At 37.6% G+C, this 13195-nt stretch overlaps 1 protein-coding gene across 1 annotated transcript; it reads right to left on the bottom strand.

The window, feature by feature from the left end:
- Positions 1-1065: 1065 nt before the first annotated feature.
- Positions 1066-12885, bottom strand: gnb5b (guanine nucleotide binding protein (G protein), beta 5b). The gene is made up of 13 exons (XM_067495333.1): positions 12746-12885; positions 11736-11885; positions 11047-11158; positions 10296-10432; positions 10083-10124; positions 9014-9090; positions 8472-8604; positions 5926-6069; positions 5601-5692; positions 4488-4536; positions 4227-4323; positions 3341-3507; positions 1066-2743 (listed from the first exon to the last, which is right to left on the bottom strand). Exons 2-13 carry the CDS (start codon positions 11859-11861, stop codon positions 2732-2734), a joined length of 1188 nt encoding a protein of 395 aa, XP_067351434.1. The 5' UTR covers positions 11862-11885; positions 12746-12885; the 3' UTR covers positions 1066-2731.
- Between the last annotated feature and the right edge of the window lie 310 nt (positions 12886-13195).

Below are 13195 nucleotides of genomic sequence, written 5' to 3'. Positions count from 1 at the left end.
TCTATAACCAGTTCCAGCCCCACTGCGGTATGAGTACATTTTATAGCACTGAGAAATAGGGAAGGAGCAGTTCTCACTACCCGTAAACCCACTGTTTAAGTCAAGTCGCATACCACACAGTGAAACTCTGTTTACAGAAGGATTCAGGGTAACAGACCACAAGAAATATGCAAAAGGATCTGATATAGGTTGACGTTCAGAAACGAAATCAAAGGAGATCATCCCAGGCTCACTCTCACTGTGTGACATCACAGCCTGTAATGCTCAGTTCAGTGATCAGTATGAGGAAGTGAAAAATGTAGAAACTTCGTTTGTAATCAAATGCATGGTAGTGATAGCAGGTGGATCGTTTACAGTAGATACTGTATGCGTCCATCTGTGGTTTTGGGTATTTTCTCTACATCTAAATACCTCAGTGTCTTCTCATTCATCTATCCCCTTTCGACCTTCCTGTTTCATCACACTCCCTTTACTTAATCTGGTGTTTCCCTCTGGGTGTTTCCGTCTTGAATTTTAGAAAATGTTTTTATTTTAAATTCTGGCTACTGTAGAAAAACAAAATGCTGAATGTGCCACCGAAATACACGTGTCATCTGGTGGTCATCTTTTTATTGTGAGGAGCTGCTAAAACAAACATGTTATTATCTGAAAGAAGAATGGCAGGGTTTCAGAGGAACTCTATGGGTTCACCGTAATACAATTGAAATGCTGGCGTTTATCTCAGAGGAAAGAACAAGGATCCTGTACAAACATCACTCACAGTTTCCCGACCAACTTTGCCCGACCGACTTTGACCACTGTTAAAAATATAAAGTGGTGTAAGATAGACTAATGCTTTAAAGGCAAATTTACAAAACAGGACAAATACTAAAAAACAAATACCTTATATCAAGTGCTTATTAGCTGTGATTGTACATCAATGTGTATATTCAGGATTTACTATTTCTCATAAATGTATCAGAATTTCGTAAGATCTTTTTATTTATTTGAAATCAGGTTAAAAAATCAGCTTAAAATTCGTAATGCAAAAATTTTTCAAATTTATTCACTCACAGGACCATATCGGAGTTTTTGCATGCTTTATTTCATTAGATACATATTGTATATACTTTACATTTTTGGTCAGTATTTGTAAGTTCATTGTGTTTTTATTTCGTTTTTCAGGTGTATCCTGACAGCCTTTGTTTACCATTTGTTTCCTAATGCCATGGTGATAAAATGTCATACTGTTTCAACAGTATGACAAGTCAACAAGTCTGAACAATCAAGTGCGCATTCATTTTAAGCTGCATCAGTGTTGCAGAGTAAAAGTCTGCAGACTAACATCAATGGAATCTGCATTAGTAAGAGTATTTGACACAAATAAATGCACACTTGACATTTCCAGTGGTTTACTAAATAGTTTTAAAGTTTTAACAGGCAGTTGGTAATTCTGCAAATTAAACTAACAAAAGCACATCCATTTCCACAACTATTTTTAGTATAAATAATCCAACATGAGAATGTTAAGTGACATTTCAGAGATTTGTTTTTTCCCACACAGCAGAGATCAGTCGGTTTTTACATTATTCATTTGATTCCTTAAAAACACAACTACAGGACATTTTGGGGTGACAGCTGCTACAGTTCTGATATGACCAAATGCTGCCAGTGAAACTGAAGGAACCCTCAATGATAAAAACAAACAAAACGTAATAACTGTACTGGATTCATGCTGTAATCAAGCGTTCCCTCACGATACTCTTCACTGCTCTTTGGTCCAAACACGCTGGTGCTCCAGTCACTTAATCACAAGTTCACAGTGACAGAAAAATCATGTCTCAGTACATTTACATTTCTCCCTACCATGGAGTAGGAGAAATGCAAATTTCAGCCATTGGCATTAAATCTAGGTCAACCTTTGTGCTGGTAGGGTGCAGCAGATTAAAGTCATTGTGGCACAATTGGTTAAAATCATTTGATCTTTTAAATTCTTGACATTCTGTCGCATTGTCTTTATGTAGAGACATGTCACATTGCTTTTATGTGCAGTGGCAAACAACATGCTTTAAGTTTGCTTCACAACTAAATCGGCATTTGAGGTTCCCACCAAGGTTTGTCAGGACTGTGTGGGTTAATAGAAAGAGAGCAAACAGTTTGTGAGACCCTGGTCTGCCACTCAAAGAATATAAAATGTGCCCCCCAAAGCAAAAACAAACAAGCCCCAGTTAAAATCATCTTTATATTATTAAAAGAAACAGATTGAAGCTGTTGAAGTTGAAAAATTGAGGCTTCTTAAAAAAGAAAAATGTAAGGTTACATTTTAGTTGTCTATCCTTGGATAATCCTGGCAGTGCCAGGACAGAAATGACACAGTGCGAAGACCTACAGCATCATTCTAGACAAATGTTAATTCGGGTGTGGTTCTCTCAGGAATTGGAATTAAATCAATTAATATTGGCTGTGGAGCTACATGCAGAGCAGTCACACGCTGCTGATCTCTACAGGTCTGGTGGCTCTTCACACAATTTTTTGTTATAATATTAATTTTAAAAAATCCTCTAACATATTTACACAATATTAATCATCAGGCTACCAGTTACTTATTAGTTAAATATTAGCAATGCAAATCTGATTATTTCAAGTTTATCTGTGGCAGTGAAGTATTGTTGATTTCATGGATGGACTTGAAGGTTTTGCAGTCACATTTTGCTGGTGCTGTCTCCGCTGAATCACAACCATTAAAAAGTCTCTATGCCCAGATCTGGATGAGATAAGTGAGAACAGAGTGTTAAAAATAGTAGTTTAACTATGATTTTTAAAATACAATTTTAAGTAGTGCTAAATATCTCAACAATTTCAACATGCACAACACCTCTTATGTCTGTAAAAAAGGAAACAGGGCTGAGTGGAGAGTTTCTGCATTTATCATAGATTTATCTTTAGAAAAGAAACGTATCGATGTTACACTAAAGTCCTGGTTTCAGATCTTAACTGACACTAGAATCTTCTTCATTCAGTTACAAGGAAGTAACGAAACATAACTTAAAAAAAATCTCAATTTATCAGACCAGCATGATTGACACATGGATAGGATTAGAACTGCTTCGATTCTTTACACTTATCTATGACAAAACTTCAATTCAGGAATTCACTTGATTTTATCCATAGGTTTAAAACAGTCATACTTTAATACAGTATATACAGAGTATATGTATCCTGTTATTTGTTTATATATCTAAGTATGAAGTCCTACATGGTAGATTACAGATTCATTTACCGTAACAGACTCTTTGTTAAAAAAAGCTACAGCTAAATAGTGAAGTCTTTACTAAGTCATTGTGGGGAAACTCCTGCTCACCCGTAAGGTGCTGTCCCATGAGGCCGAGCAGAGTGCTGTGCCATCAGGTGACACACGGACTCTGCTAATACGATTCTCATGACCAAACAGGATGGAGATGCGAGTTCCTTTTAAAACATCCCACACATTGATAGTGTAGTCATTGTAACCAGCGAAAAGCAGACGTCCTTAGAGTTGGACGATACAGAAAAAAGTACATAAGTGAGGAAGTTGGGATTTTAACAAAAATGAAAATAACAAACTGTGAAATTGTGAGATACTGATTAAATGTTTCTGTAGAACACTAAATGTACAGTGAAATGGAAAGTTAGGTGAATTATTTGCAGTTTCCTGGTTTTTCTCCATAAATTGCTCATGAAATGTGATCTGACTTTCACCAGATTCAGAGATAAACAAACAAACAGAGTGAATAGCTCACTGATACTGTTTTTTTACAAGTTAATGTAGCTCTAAATCACACCTTTATTCTTGTTTCATTGATTGTAAAACCTGACACAGGTTGAATTTTTGTGACACCAGGAGCCAAGTGTCAGCATTACCCATAATGTGTGTGTTCAATAAAGACATGAAAGATGATGACTGTCATTTGTCAGATTGATATTTGTGGCTTTGGTAAAGATCAAATCATATTACATGACCAGTTTATGCAGAAAACCAGGAAAGTGCAAATAGTTCGCTTACTTTTGTAGCTGTACCTACCATTGTAGTTGTATTTACATTAAAAATTATAACATTTTGTGGAAACGCTTATACTTTCCCAAAGTCTAAGATTAAAGTGTTTTTTAGGTCATAAATACAGTATATCCATTATTTTGTAGTTATAACACATCTGACACATAAATATTCAACTTATTCAATTATTCAGCTTTACAAACTCACTCCTTACCACTTAGAGAGAAGTCCACAGTGGAAGCACCAAATATAATGCTGTCCTTCTGGTAGACGGCTACTTCCCGGTCAGCTCGCAGATCATAGAAACGGCACTGAGAAGCAGCACAAAACAGGACATACAATATGGTGTGGTAACAGGCCATTTGATATTCTGTTAACAGTGTTGCATTTACTTCTTATCTGATTAATGTTACTTTATCAGTCTTGCACAACATGCTGTGACAAAAAGATTATTAGGGTATATGATGTGACTCACTGTGGCATCATCAGAAGCTGAAGCAAAAGCATCTCCACTGGGGTAGTACCTACAACAGACATAACCGAAGGTGCATCAGATATTTTGCAGCACCCAAATGACTAAAAAAAACAACAACAAAAAAAACAACAACTTGGGTAAGATTATGTTGTTTTTACTTTCAACTTTGGGGATTAATCCAGTTGCACTGATTGAAAAACTTTATTTATACAATGAAAAACTTAATCTACTAAGACAAATACATTTAAAGGCAGCAAAATTCTTCTTGTTATAAAGACATTATACAAAAAGCAAGGTGGTGTGGGTAAAGTTACAAAAGAATTGTAGGAGTCAGGCAATAAAAGTAATGTATAATGTTTAGTAATGTTAGAGGACAGCAAAGGTGGCCTGGTGGCTCAGTGGTAGAGCATTGGGTTGGGATGCAGAAGGCCATAGATTTGCCGAGCCACTCGGATAAAAATGGGAGGGTTGTTGCAGGAAGGGCATCTTGTGTAAAAACGCATGCCAAATCCACAAGCTGGAAATGTTTTGCCGTGGAAACCCTTGAAGGGACAGGCCGAAAGCCATTGATCTTTTGACTGTTAGAGGACAACAAATTTGTTACTTTGAAGAGAGCACTGAAAAATCTAACTACGACTTTTCACCCACAATCACCCAGCTTTAAAGCAATAATGGACAGAAGCAGTGCAAATTATAGAAATAGTCCAACTCGCAATCTTTTTGGGACAAGAACAACTAGTATTAGTGAAACACCTGAGCATGTTTCTCATTAAAATAACAGCCTAGGTATTTGCTTGGATGTTTATGGATAGTGGCACTTAGAAGCTGCGCCACAAATGATTCAGTCAAGTAAACGTATAATCCATAAACTATTAACAAACTAATATCCTATGTGAAAATTAGTAAATCAGCAGGTAAAAGGCAGCCACATTATTGTATTCATTGTAATTTAATGTATTAATTGTTTGGACAAAAGAATAATTAAATGAGATATTTTTCCCCTTTATTATTTGAATGTATTTCTAGGTTTCTTACCTTTCATTTGTACTGCACTGGACATGCTATTAGATATAATAAATAAAAGATACAGCGGGTTTTAATCAGAGAACTCACTTCACACAGTTGATGTCGGACTCGTGGCTTTCAAAACACTGAATGTTCTGTCCAGAGCGCATATCCCACACACGCGCCTTCTTATCACAGCCCTGATAACACAGACACAGCCATGCCAATATATAGATGTGAGTGCACTAAATCATAATACAATCCCTAGCCCCTTTCACCTTAACTTTAACCATCAGAATTAATTTAACCTAAACCTAATTGTAACCAAAAGTCTAAAAACCATTCCAAACCCTAAAACAAACTTTTAAGTTTATGTGGACTGGCCAAACATTTGGTAATTACATGAAAAGTTTCTGCACACATTATCTCCTACCCCAGACACAAACGTGTTTCCAGTCTCAGATGGGGCGAGATCCAGGGACAACACATCGGCTGTGTGACCATGGAAGCTCTGCAGCAGTTGCCCGCTCTCAACATCCCACAATGCACATGAGCCATCGCCACTGCAGGTCAAGATCTAATAAAAACGCACACATACATGGACGAATGAACCTCCACATGTGCATGAAACACCTACAGTATGTAACAGATGTACAAAAAACAAATTTATTCCTTTAATATTAATAAAACATAAAAGCAATTCCAGTCCAAAGTAAATATATATATATATATAATAAGGGCAAGACATACATGTTGACAATATTTTGTATCTCATTTAGCTTTGTCTCAATCCTCTGTAGCATGAATGGTTATAAAATAAATTATGTGCCAAAAAAGAAAATGTAAACAGATAATTTATGTTAATTTATGTTATAAAACATTATTGAAATTAAAACCCACAAAACAGATTAAATAATGTTGGGTATTTTTGAGTTTATGTCATACATGACTTTGGCTTTTGTCTACACTTTCATTTCCCAATTTTACTTGTGTTTTACAAAACTTGAAACCAAAAAACTGGAGCCTTATTGGACGAATGTTTCAGCATATACCATGTAGCAGCTTCCTCACTATTTAGATTTCCAGTAAAGGTAAAGACTGCAAAAAGCTTAAAAGCAAAAAGCACAAAAAGGCAAACATACGCACAGACACTTATTTCTAGTGGCCTGGTGGATTAGTCGGAGGGATACAGAAGTCTCCTGGTTCAAATCCCAGGTATGTCCTTGAGTGAGATACTCAGCACAAGCTCCCTGAGATTTCCTCTGGCTGCCCACTGCTCCCCAGAAGGGGATGATGTTAAATACAGAGCACAAATTTCATTGTAACACGTATATGTACTCAATGATAAACAATAAAGATTCTAAAAACAGATACAAAAAGTTAACCACCTGCACTTCCTCACTAATAAAGAAACCTTTCTCTGTCCGCTGTGTTTTCAAATGCAATAGAAAAAATAGAAAATGTAAAAATTTCAGCGAATGCAAAAACAGATTATGGGCAGAGAAGATCAAAGATCTCTGCTGGCTGCTGGATTAGAGAGCTCCGCTGGCTGACCTCAGGCACAAAAGCACACTACATCTTGTCCACACTGAGAGGTAGCTCCAGTTTCAACATGAATGCAATTATCAGTAAGCTACAATTACTGACAAACACACACTTTGCATCAGTCATATTTTGACTGGCACCACCTGCACGTTACCATGCAGTACGTGCAGATGGTTTATTAAATTACTCAGTGATCAAAAATGTTAACATCTTTAATCAAAAAGCTTCAAAATGCATAACTGACATGTCTCTGCAAGAGCAGTGCACCGCTTACATGTAGTTCTCAGCTTTACGTCATCCTTTTTATTAGCAGACTTGAGGGCTGCTTGAAAATGTGGAGTCTTTTGTGAGCTTCTCCGTACATTTTACTGAGCCCTTATTGTGGTCCACAGCTTTGTGCTTACAAGTCTATTTAATGGTATAAAGGCTGAGAGCCTGACAGTGTGTTCATGTGCACACACATCTTTGAGCATGAGATGCAGCATGAGAGAGGAGACGTGTGCTGCAATCTTTACTAGATAAAAGCCACACAGTGTCTATTAATACATCCAGGACAGAGGACCCTCACCCTCGTCTCTGTTCTGGCCCTTTCTAAGCCCTGCCATCTGTATCCTCTCTTTTTTTTCCCGCCCGGTCCTTTTCTCACCTCCAGCCTTATTGTGCTCCTTTACATCACTATGGGCCAGAGTATAACAAATTATTAAATCCAAATATTTCAGACCATGTCCTTCACGTTCTTTGAATTCTGTCCCTGTCTGCCTTCTTTCCTGTTTGAAAAAAAAGACTAATTGATGCTGACTCATTAACATGCAGCAGAAGTGTCTGTTAAAAACGTAATAAGGTGGAGTGCATTATAAAGAGAAATGCTTCTAATGTATTGACCACCCTATTAAATGGAAGAGGTGGCCAAAACATTAGAATCCTCTCTTCTTATAATGAACTCCAGCATGACTGTACTACCCTAAAAGCAGAGAAATTATAACCTTGTAAAAATAGAATTCAAGGCAGAGCCACTGTATTGGATTGCATTAAATTGCATAGGTGTACTTAATGTTGTGATTGATTAGTGTGTGTGTCTGTATTTATATATATATATATATATATATATATATATATATATATATATATATATATATATATATATATATATATATATATATATATATATATATATATATATATATATATATATATATATATATATATATATATATATGTGTGTGTGTGTGTGTGTGTGTGTGTGTGTGTGTGTGTGTGTGTGTGTGTGTGTGTGTGTGTGTGTGAAAAACTCTCAAATTGAGTACAAGTACCTACACATTTTTTTAAACGATACATTTTGCTCTGGTATAAAATGTTTTGAATCCTTCGCAAAAAATGCAAAAGGGTCGTGTATGTTTTTTCCAGGTGGTCACAAGGCATTAAACTGGTCCTTACCTGCATGTCAGAGTTGGTGAAGGTGCATCCTGACACATAGTTTGTGTGCATGGCAACTGATTTCTTCTTTGCAGCCAAGTTTTCATTTTTGTCCAGTGACAGAGGGATTACTGAGCACTTGTTATCTAATCCACTTGTGGAGGAAAAAAACAAGTTGAATAATATCAGTACCAGTGGGAGGGACATGTAGTGGTTTTTGGTTATCACTCACAATCAAATAATAAATGTACCTAGCGAGATCTAATTTAGGGCTTCTTGGCAATAGAAACATTTATTATACACAGTCATCTGACTTAGCATGAGTTTCAATTATAAAATATCTTTAAGAAGGAAGAGCAGGAAGTCATTTGGAAGGCAATTTAAATTATTGATGAAATTCAGTGTTACTGTTCCTAGAAAAGGTAATATTTCTTTAAGACTTTAAAGAAATATATTATTTAACTTATGAGTAAAGTTATAGTTTTTTTCACTATTGGACTGAACACCTGTCAACTGAATATGATAAAACAAAAGAGGGAAAAAAAAAAATCATGTGTACTCACCCACATGCCACAGCACAACCTGAGGGAGCATAAGCACACGCCATAACCCATGTGCAGGGTAGGGACATCCCATGCTCCTGTAACACACACACACACACACAAACACACACACAAATAGGACGTTTGTTGCAATTCAGTGCTCTTAAGAAAGAAACTTCTCTTTGATCTCTTTCACACAGACGGTGACACACACAGCTGCAGTAAATCTGGATGTGGTGTATATTAATAAAGATTATGTTCAGTGTGGATTAGTCTGCTTCATTAAGAGACATAATGGTTGCACGAGACTGAATGCTGGATACCATTAAAATGCACTCAAGTGGACACATAAACACACTCTTGGTCATTACAGGGGACAGATGGACAGATAATCTTCATCATTTCCACCCTTTCTCTCAGAGGTATATAGGACCCACCTACCCGCTCAACACCAATACATATGGTGAAGAAAACATACACATCTGAGCATTTATAAAAAAGAAAAACTGCAGAAGACAGTCAGTCTGTACAAATGCATTTCCCTCATTTGGACTGGCATATAACATAGCCCTTTTGATTTATGATGAATAACATTACTGAGGTTTAAAGCTTAAATTAAATTTCTGCTGAGATACACAAAACACAAAGAAAGTGTCCTTGCAATACATTAGTATTACCATTGCAATCATATAGTTTTTTTTAATTCTGATTTCTATGTTTGCTAAGACTAAATGTGACTGTGTAGTACAGTATTTAGTGCATTTCAACTAATGTGCTCGACAAATGTGATATAAAGGTGAAACAATAACATGGCCATTATATGAAAATATCCACAATGTATATGTGATTCTGACTTTTGTGCTAGTGCTAACAAAAAACAAAAACTACAGTAGTATAATACATAATATCCTTTCATATCCCAATTCAGTCATAAAGCAAAATCCCACTTTGCAAATATATGTAGTAATTTTTTCTTCAAAAGCATTTCAAGCTTATGGTAAACAGAGATTTGATCTATTGTCACTTATTAGAGAGAAATTTCCACACTCTCTTACTCATGGGCAAAAGCACTACAGAGACCTCCACTGACCTTATTGAGAGTGAAGCCATCCCAGACAATCACTTTTCCATCCTAGATGAGAGAAAGATACATAGCATTAAATGAAAAATACTTTACTGTAAGCCTTTATTAGATAAACACAGTCAGCAAAGTTGACACACCGTCATACATTCATAGTAATAATGACCAGGAATTCACTATAACTGCCTTAATACTCCATATCACATCTGCTTGTGCGTGTACCTGAGATGAGCTGACCAGACGACGTTTGTCTTTGCACCAGTCCATACACAGCACCTTGTTCCCATGGCCCTTCAGCACACGTCTGGTCTTAATGGAGAGAGCACCGACCTCCTCAATCTTCTCAGCCAACTGGTGCACTGAGGTAAACACAGTGCAGTGTAATTAGTGAGTACAGTAAACTGCAAGAAACACTATAAGGGTTAGACACACTACTGAATGGGCCTATTACCATCCAGGGTCCTGGGGGTCTTGGAGAGGTTACCTTTTGGTTTGTAGAGGTTTTGTTTGAAGTGAATGATACCATTTGTTGCTGGAAAGTCAATAGATCTGCTATGGCACAAAAATGGCCATGAAGAGTGAAAAGTGCATGCAAAGTGATGTACTGTACAATGACCACAGGGAGTCTGTATCCACAAGTGGGGGCCAAGTCCAGGAGCCCATGCATCAGTGACAACAGTGAAAAATTCAAGTCAACTACAAGTACAATGTATAATTAGGGTGCAAAGTGTTTTCTAATACTCCTTGACCATGTTTGTTACTTCTGATGAAAGAACCTTTGTAAACAGTCGAACTACTGTTGCATTAAATCGTAAAGTGGGCTGCATGAAAAGACCTTCCATTCAGCCTGGATGTGGGAAACGTTAGCGTAAATCTGTGCGTCCTCTGTTTGAGCTGTGCGGTCTCGTCAGAAGTAGAAGTGAAACAGCTAAAGATTAACGCGGTAAAACTAGTCAGTGTCCAGGTCACTTACACTCCACGTCGTTCAGCTTGTTCCGCTCCTCTTCCAGCTTCTTCTTCAGAGTCTCGCTCTCGCTCTTCAGTTTCTCCAGGGTTTCCCCTCTCTGGAGCTCCTGATAGGCCATCTTTAAAACAAAGAGGAAAGAACGTAGGGGGGAGCAGAGGGGCCGCAGGGAGAGATAGGACAGGACGACGGTGTTTTTGTGGTCAGGGGTTTGTGCCGAAATTGTCCGCGAGCGCCTTAGCGATGCCGGCGCGCGGTCACGCTCCGCTTCTCTGCCCAGCCCCCCTGTCCTCTACACTCACACGCGCACGCACGCAGTCCCGTTGCTTTAGAGTTCACATTTACCCAAATTTGTAAAAGAAAAACTGATTGTTTAGCTGCAATTCTGGTGATTTTATATACTCTTTGTTTTCATTTGACTAATTATAGCGCAACATATGAATGTATCAGTTCCTGGTGTTGGACCAGCTGCACACTGACCTCATGCTGACCAGTACTAAACACCGACATCTTTAAATATCCAGGGTAGGAAATGCAAACATTTCAGCCCAATTCACATTTCAATTCACGTAATCAAGCCACAATCATTTTCACGTGCAGTTTTGTTTGCATGTGATTTGTCCTCAGTTCAGCAGATGCTGCACGCTGTGATACTGACAACACTTTTACTGGTTGAAAGGAAGGAAAACATCACGCACCAATTCCACACAGAAGGAGCAGTAGTTGATGGCCTCGCTCTTAATGTAGATGTTCATTAGAGGACTGGGGTTCCCACAGCTGTCACAGGGGCCAAAAGTGGCCGCCATGAATGTTTGGTCACACATGGCTGCAGATGATCACCAACACACCTGTGGGAAAACACGCACACGAATGCATATATTCACAAACAAAAAGTATTAGTATTTTTACTTTATGAGCAGTGTTTGTTTGTTTGTGTTTGTTTGTTTGTTTGTTTGTTTGTTTGTTTGTGTGTGTGTGTGTGTGTGTGTGTGTGTGTGTGTGTGTGTGTGTGTGTGTGTGTGTGTGTGTGTGTGTGTGTGTGTGGGGGGGGGGGGGGGGGGGGGGGGGGGGGGGGGTGCATTGGAGATAAGTAGTTAGTAATCTACTCCAGCCTGATCCTGAGTGCTGCACAGCTATTTTGGGAGCTGCACACATCCAGGACACACTCAGAATAATAATGTAGCACATGATAAACAGCTAAAAACAACTAAATACGCTCATTTATTTCACAAATCTAAATCTTTATCACTCTGGTATGTGTGCTGTTTAGTTTAGTTCCTAATCATCACTTTGCCACTATAAACATAAATTTTAATCTATCAATAGGCAAAACAGTGACTTGTCATTTTAATCACTTCGTTCTGCTGCATTTTGTAAAAATGTCAGAAACCTACATCCTTATTATGAGACTGATCCCAAGACACCATCTTACCATGGCCCATTGTATTTTGATTCATCCTTGCTTGAAGGGGCACCAAACCTTTTCAGCATCAGTGACCTTTTCAATTAGGTTTTAGGATATTATCATATTTTAATTGTAGGAAACACATGACTTGCCTTGGGCATTAGCAAAAACTGCAAACAATATGCTCTGTCAAACTGTTTTTTTTTTTACACACATACCATATATTCTTTTTAAATTTCTATATTTAAATACATCACATTTTCACAAATAGCAGCTGTATAAAAGGCAAATGCCAAATCTTACCTCACTAGAAGGACCTTTTCTCTCTGTAGAGCAGGTGTTTGTCTGCGGAGATCTAAGTTGAGTTTTTCCAGTGAAGAGGATTGTCGGTGAAAGACGGGGGGGAACGGTAAGCTTCTTAGTGAAGTGTTAAAGCCGCGTCTCTGCTTTTACCTTCATGTTTCATATGTCCCTGCAGCATAACGCCTGGAAGGTTACGTTCCCAGTCCAAATAAATTTAGGGACTACAGTTTTTCAGTGTTTATACAACTAATTTTAATTATTTTGCACACTTTTACACGTTAATGCTGTGATCACAATTGTGTAATCCAACTGTATACAATCCATTAATTCTATTGTCTGTAGTTTTTATGCCTCTAAAATAGCAGGAGGGAAAAACTATTTACAGAATCATGCTATTAAGTGATCAGCTACTAATACTAGATTTGAGTATTTTTTAAGCTAATTTGTTTC

The sequence above is a fragment of the Channa argus genome, chromosome 2, assembly GCF_033026475.1.
Source record: "Channa argus isolate prfri chromosome 2, Channa argus male v1.0, whole genome shotgun sequence".
Lineage (NCBI taxonomy): Eukaryota > Metazoa > Chordata > Actinopteri > Anabantiformes > Channidae > Channa > Channa argus.
The sequence above is the reverse complement of the archived record's forward strand: the minus strand, read 5'-3'. Positions and strand labels throughout refer to the sequence as shown.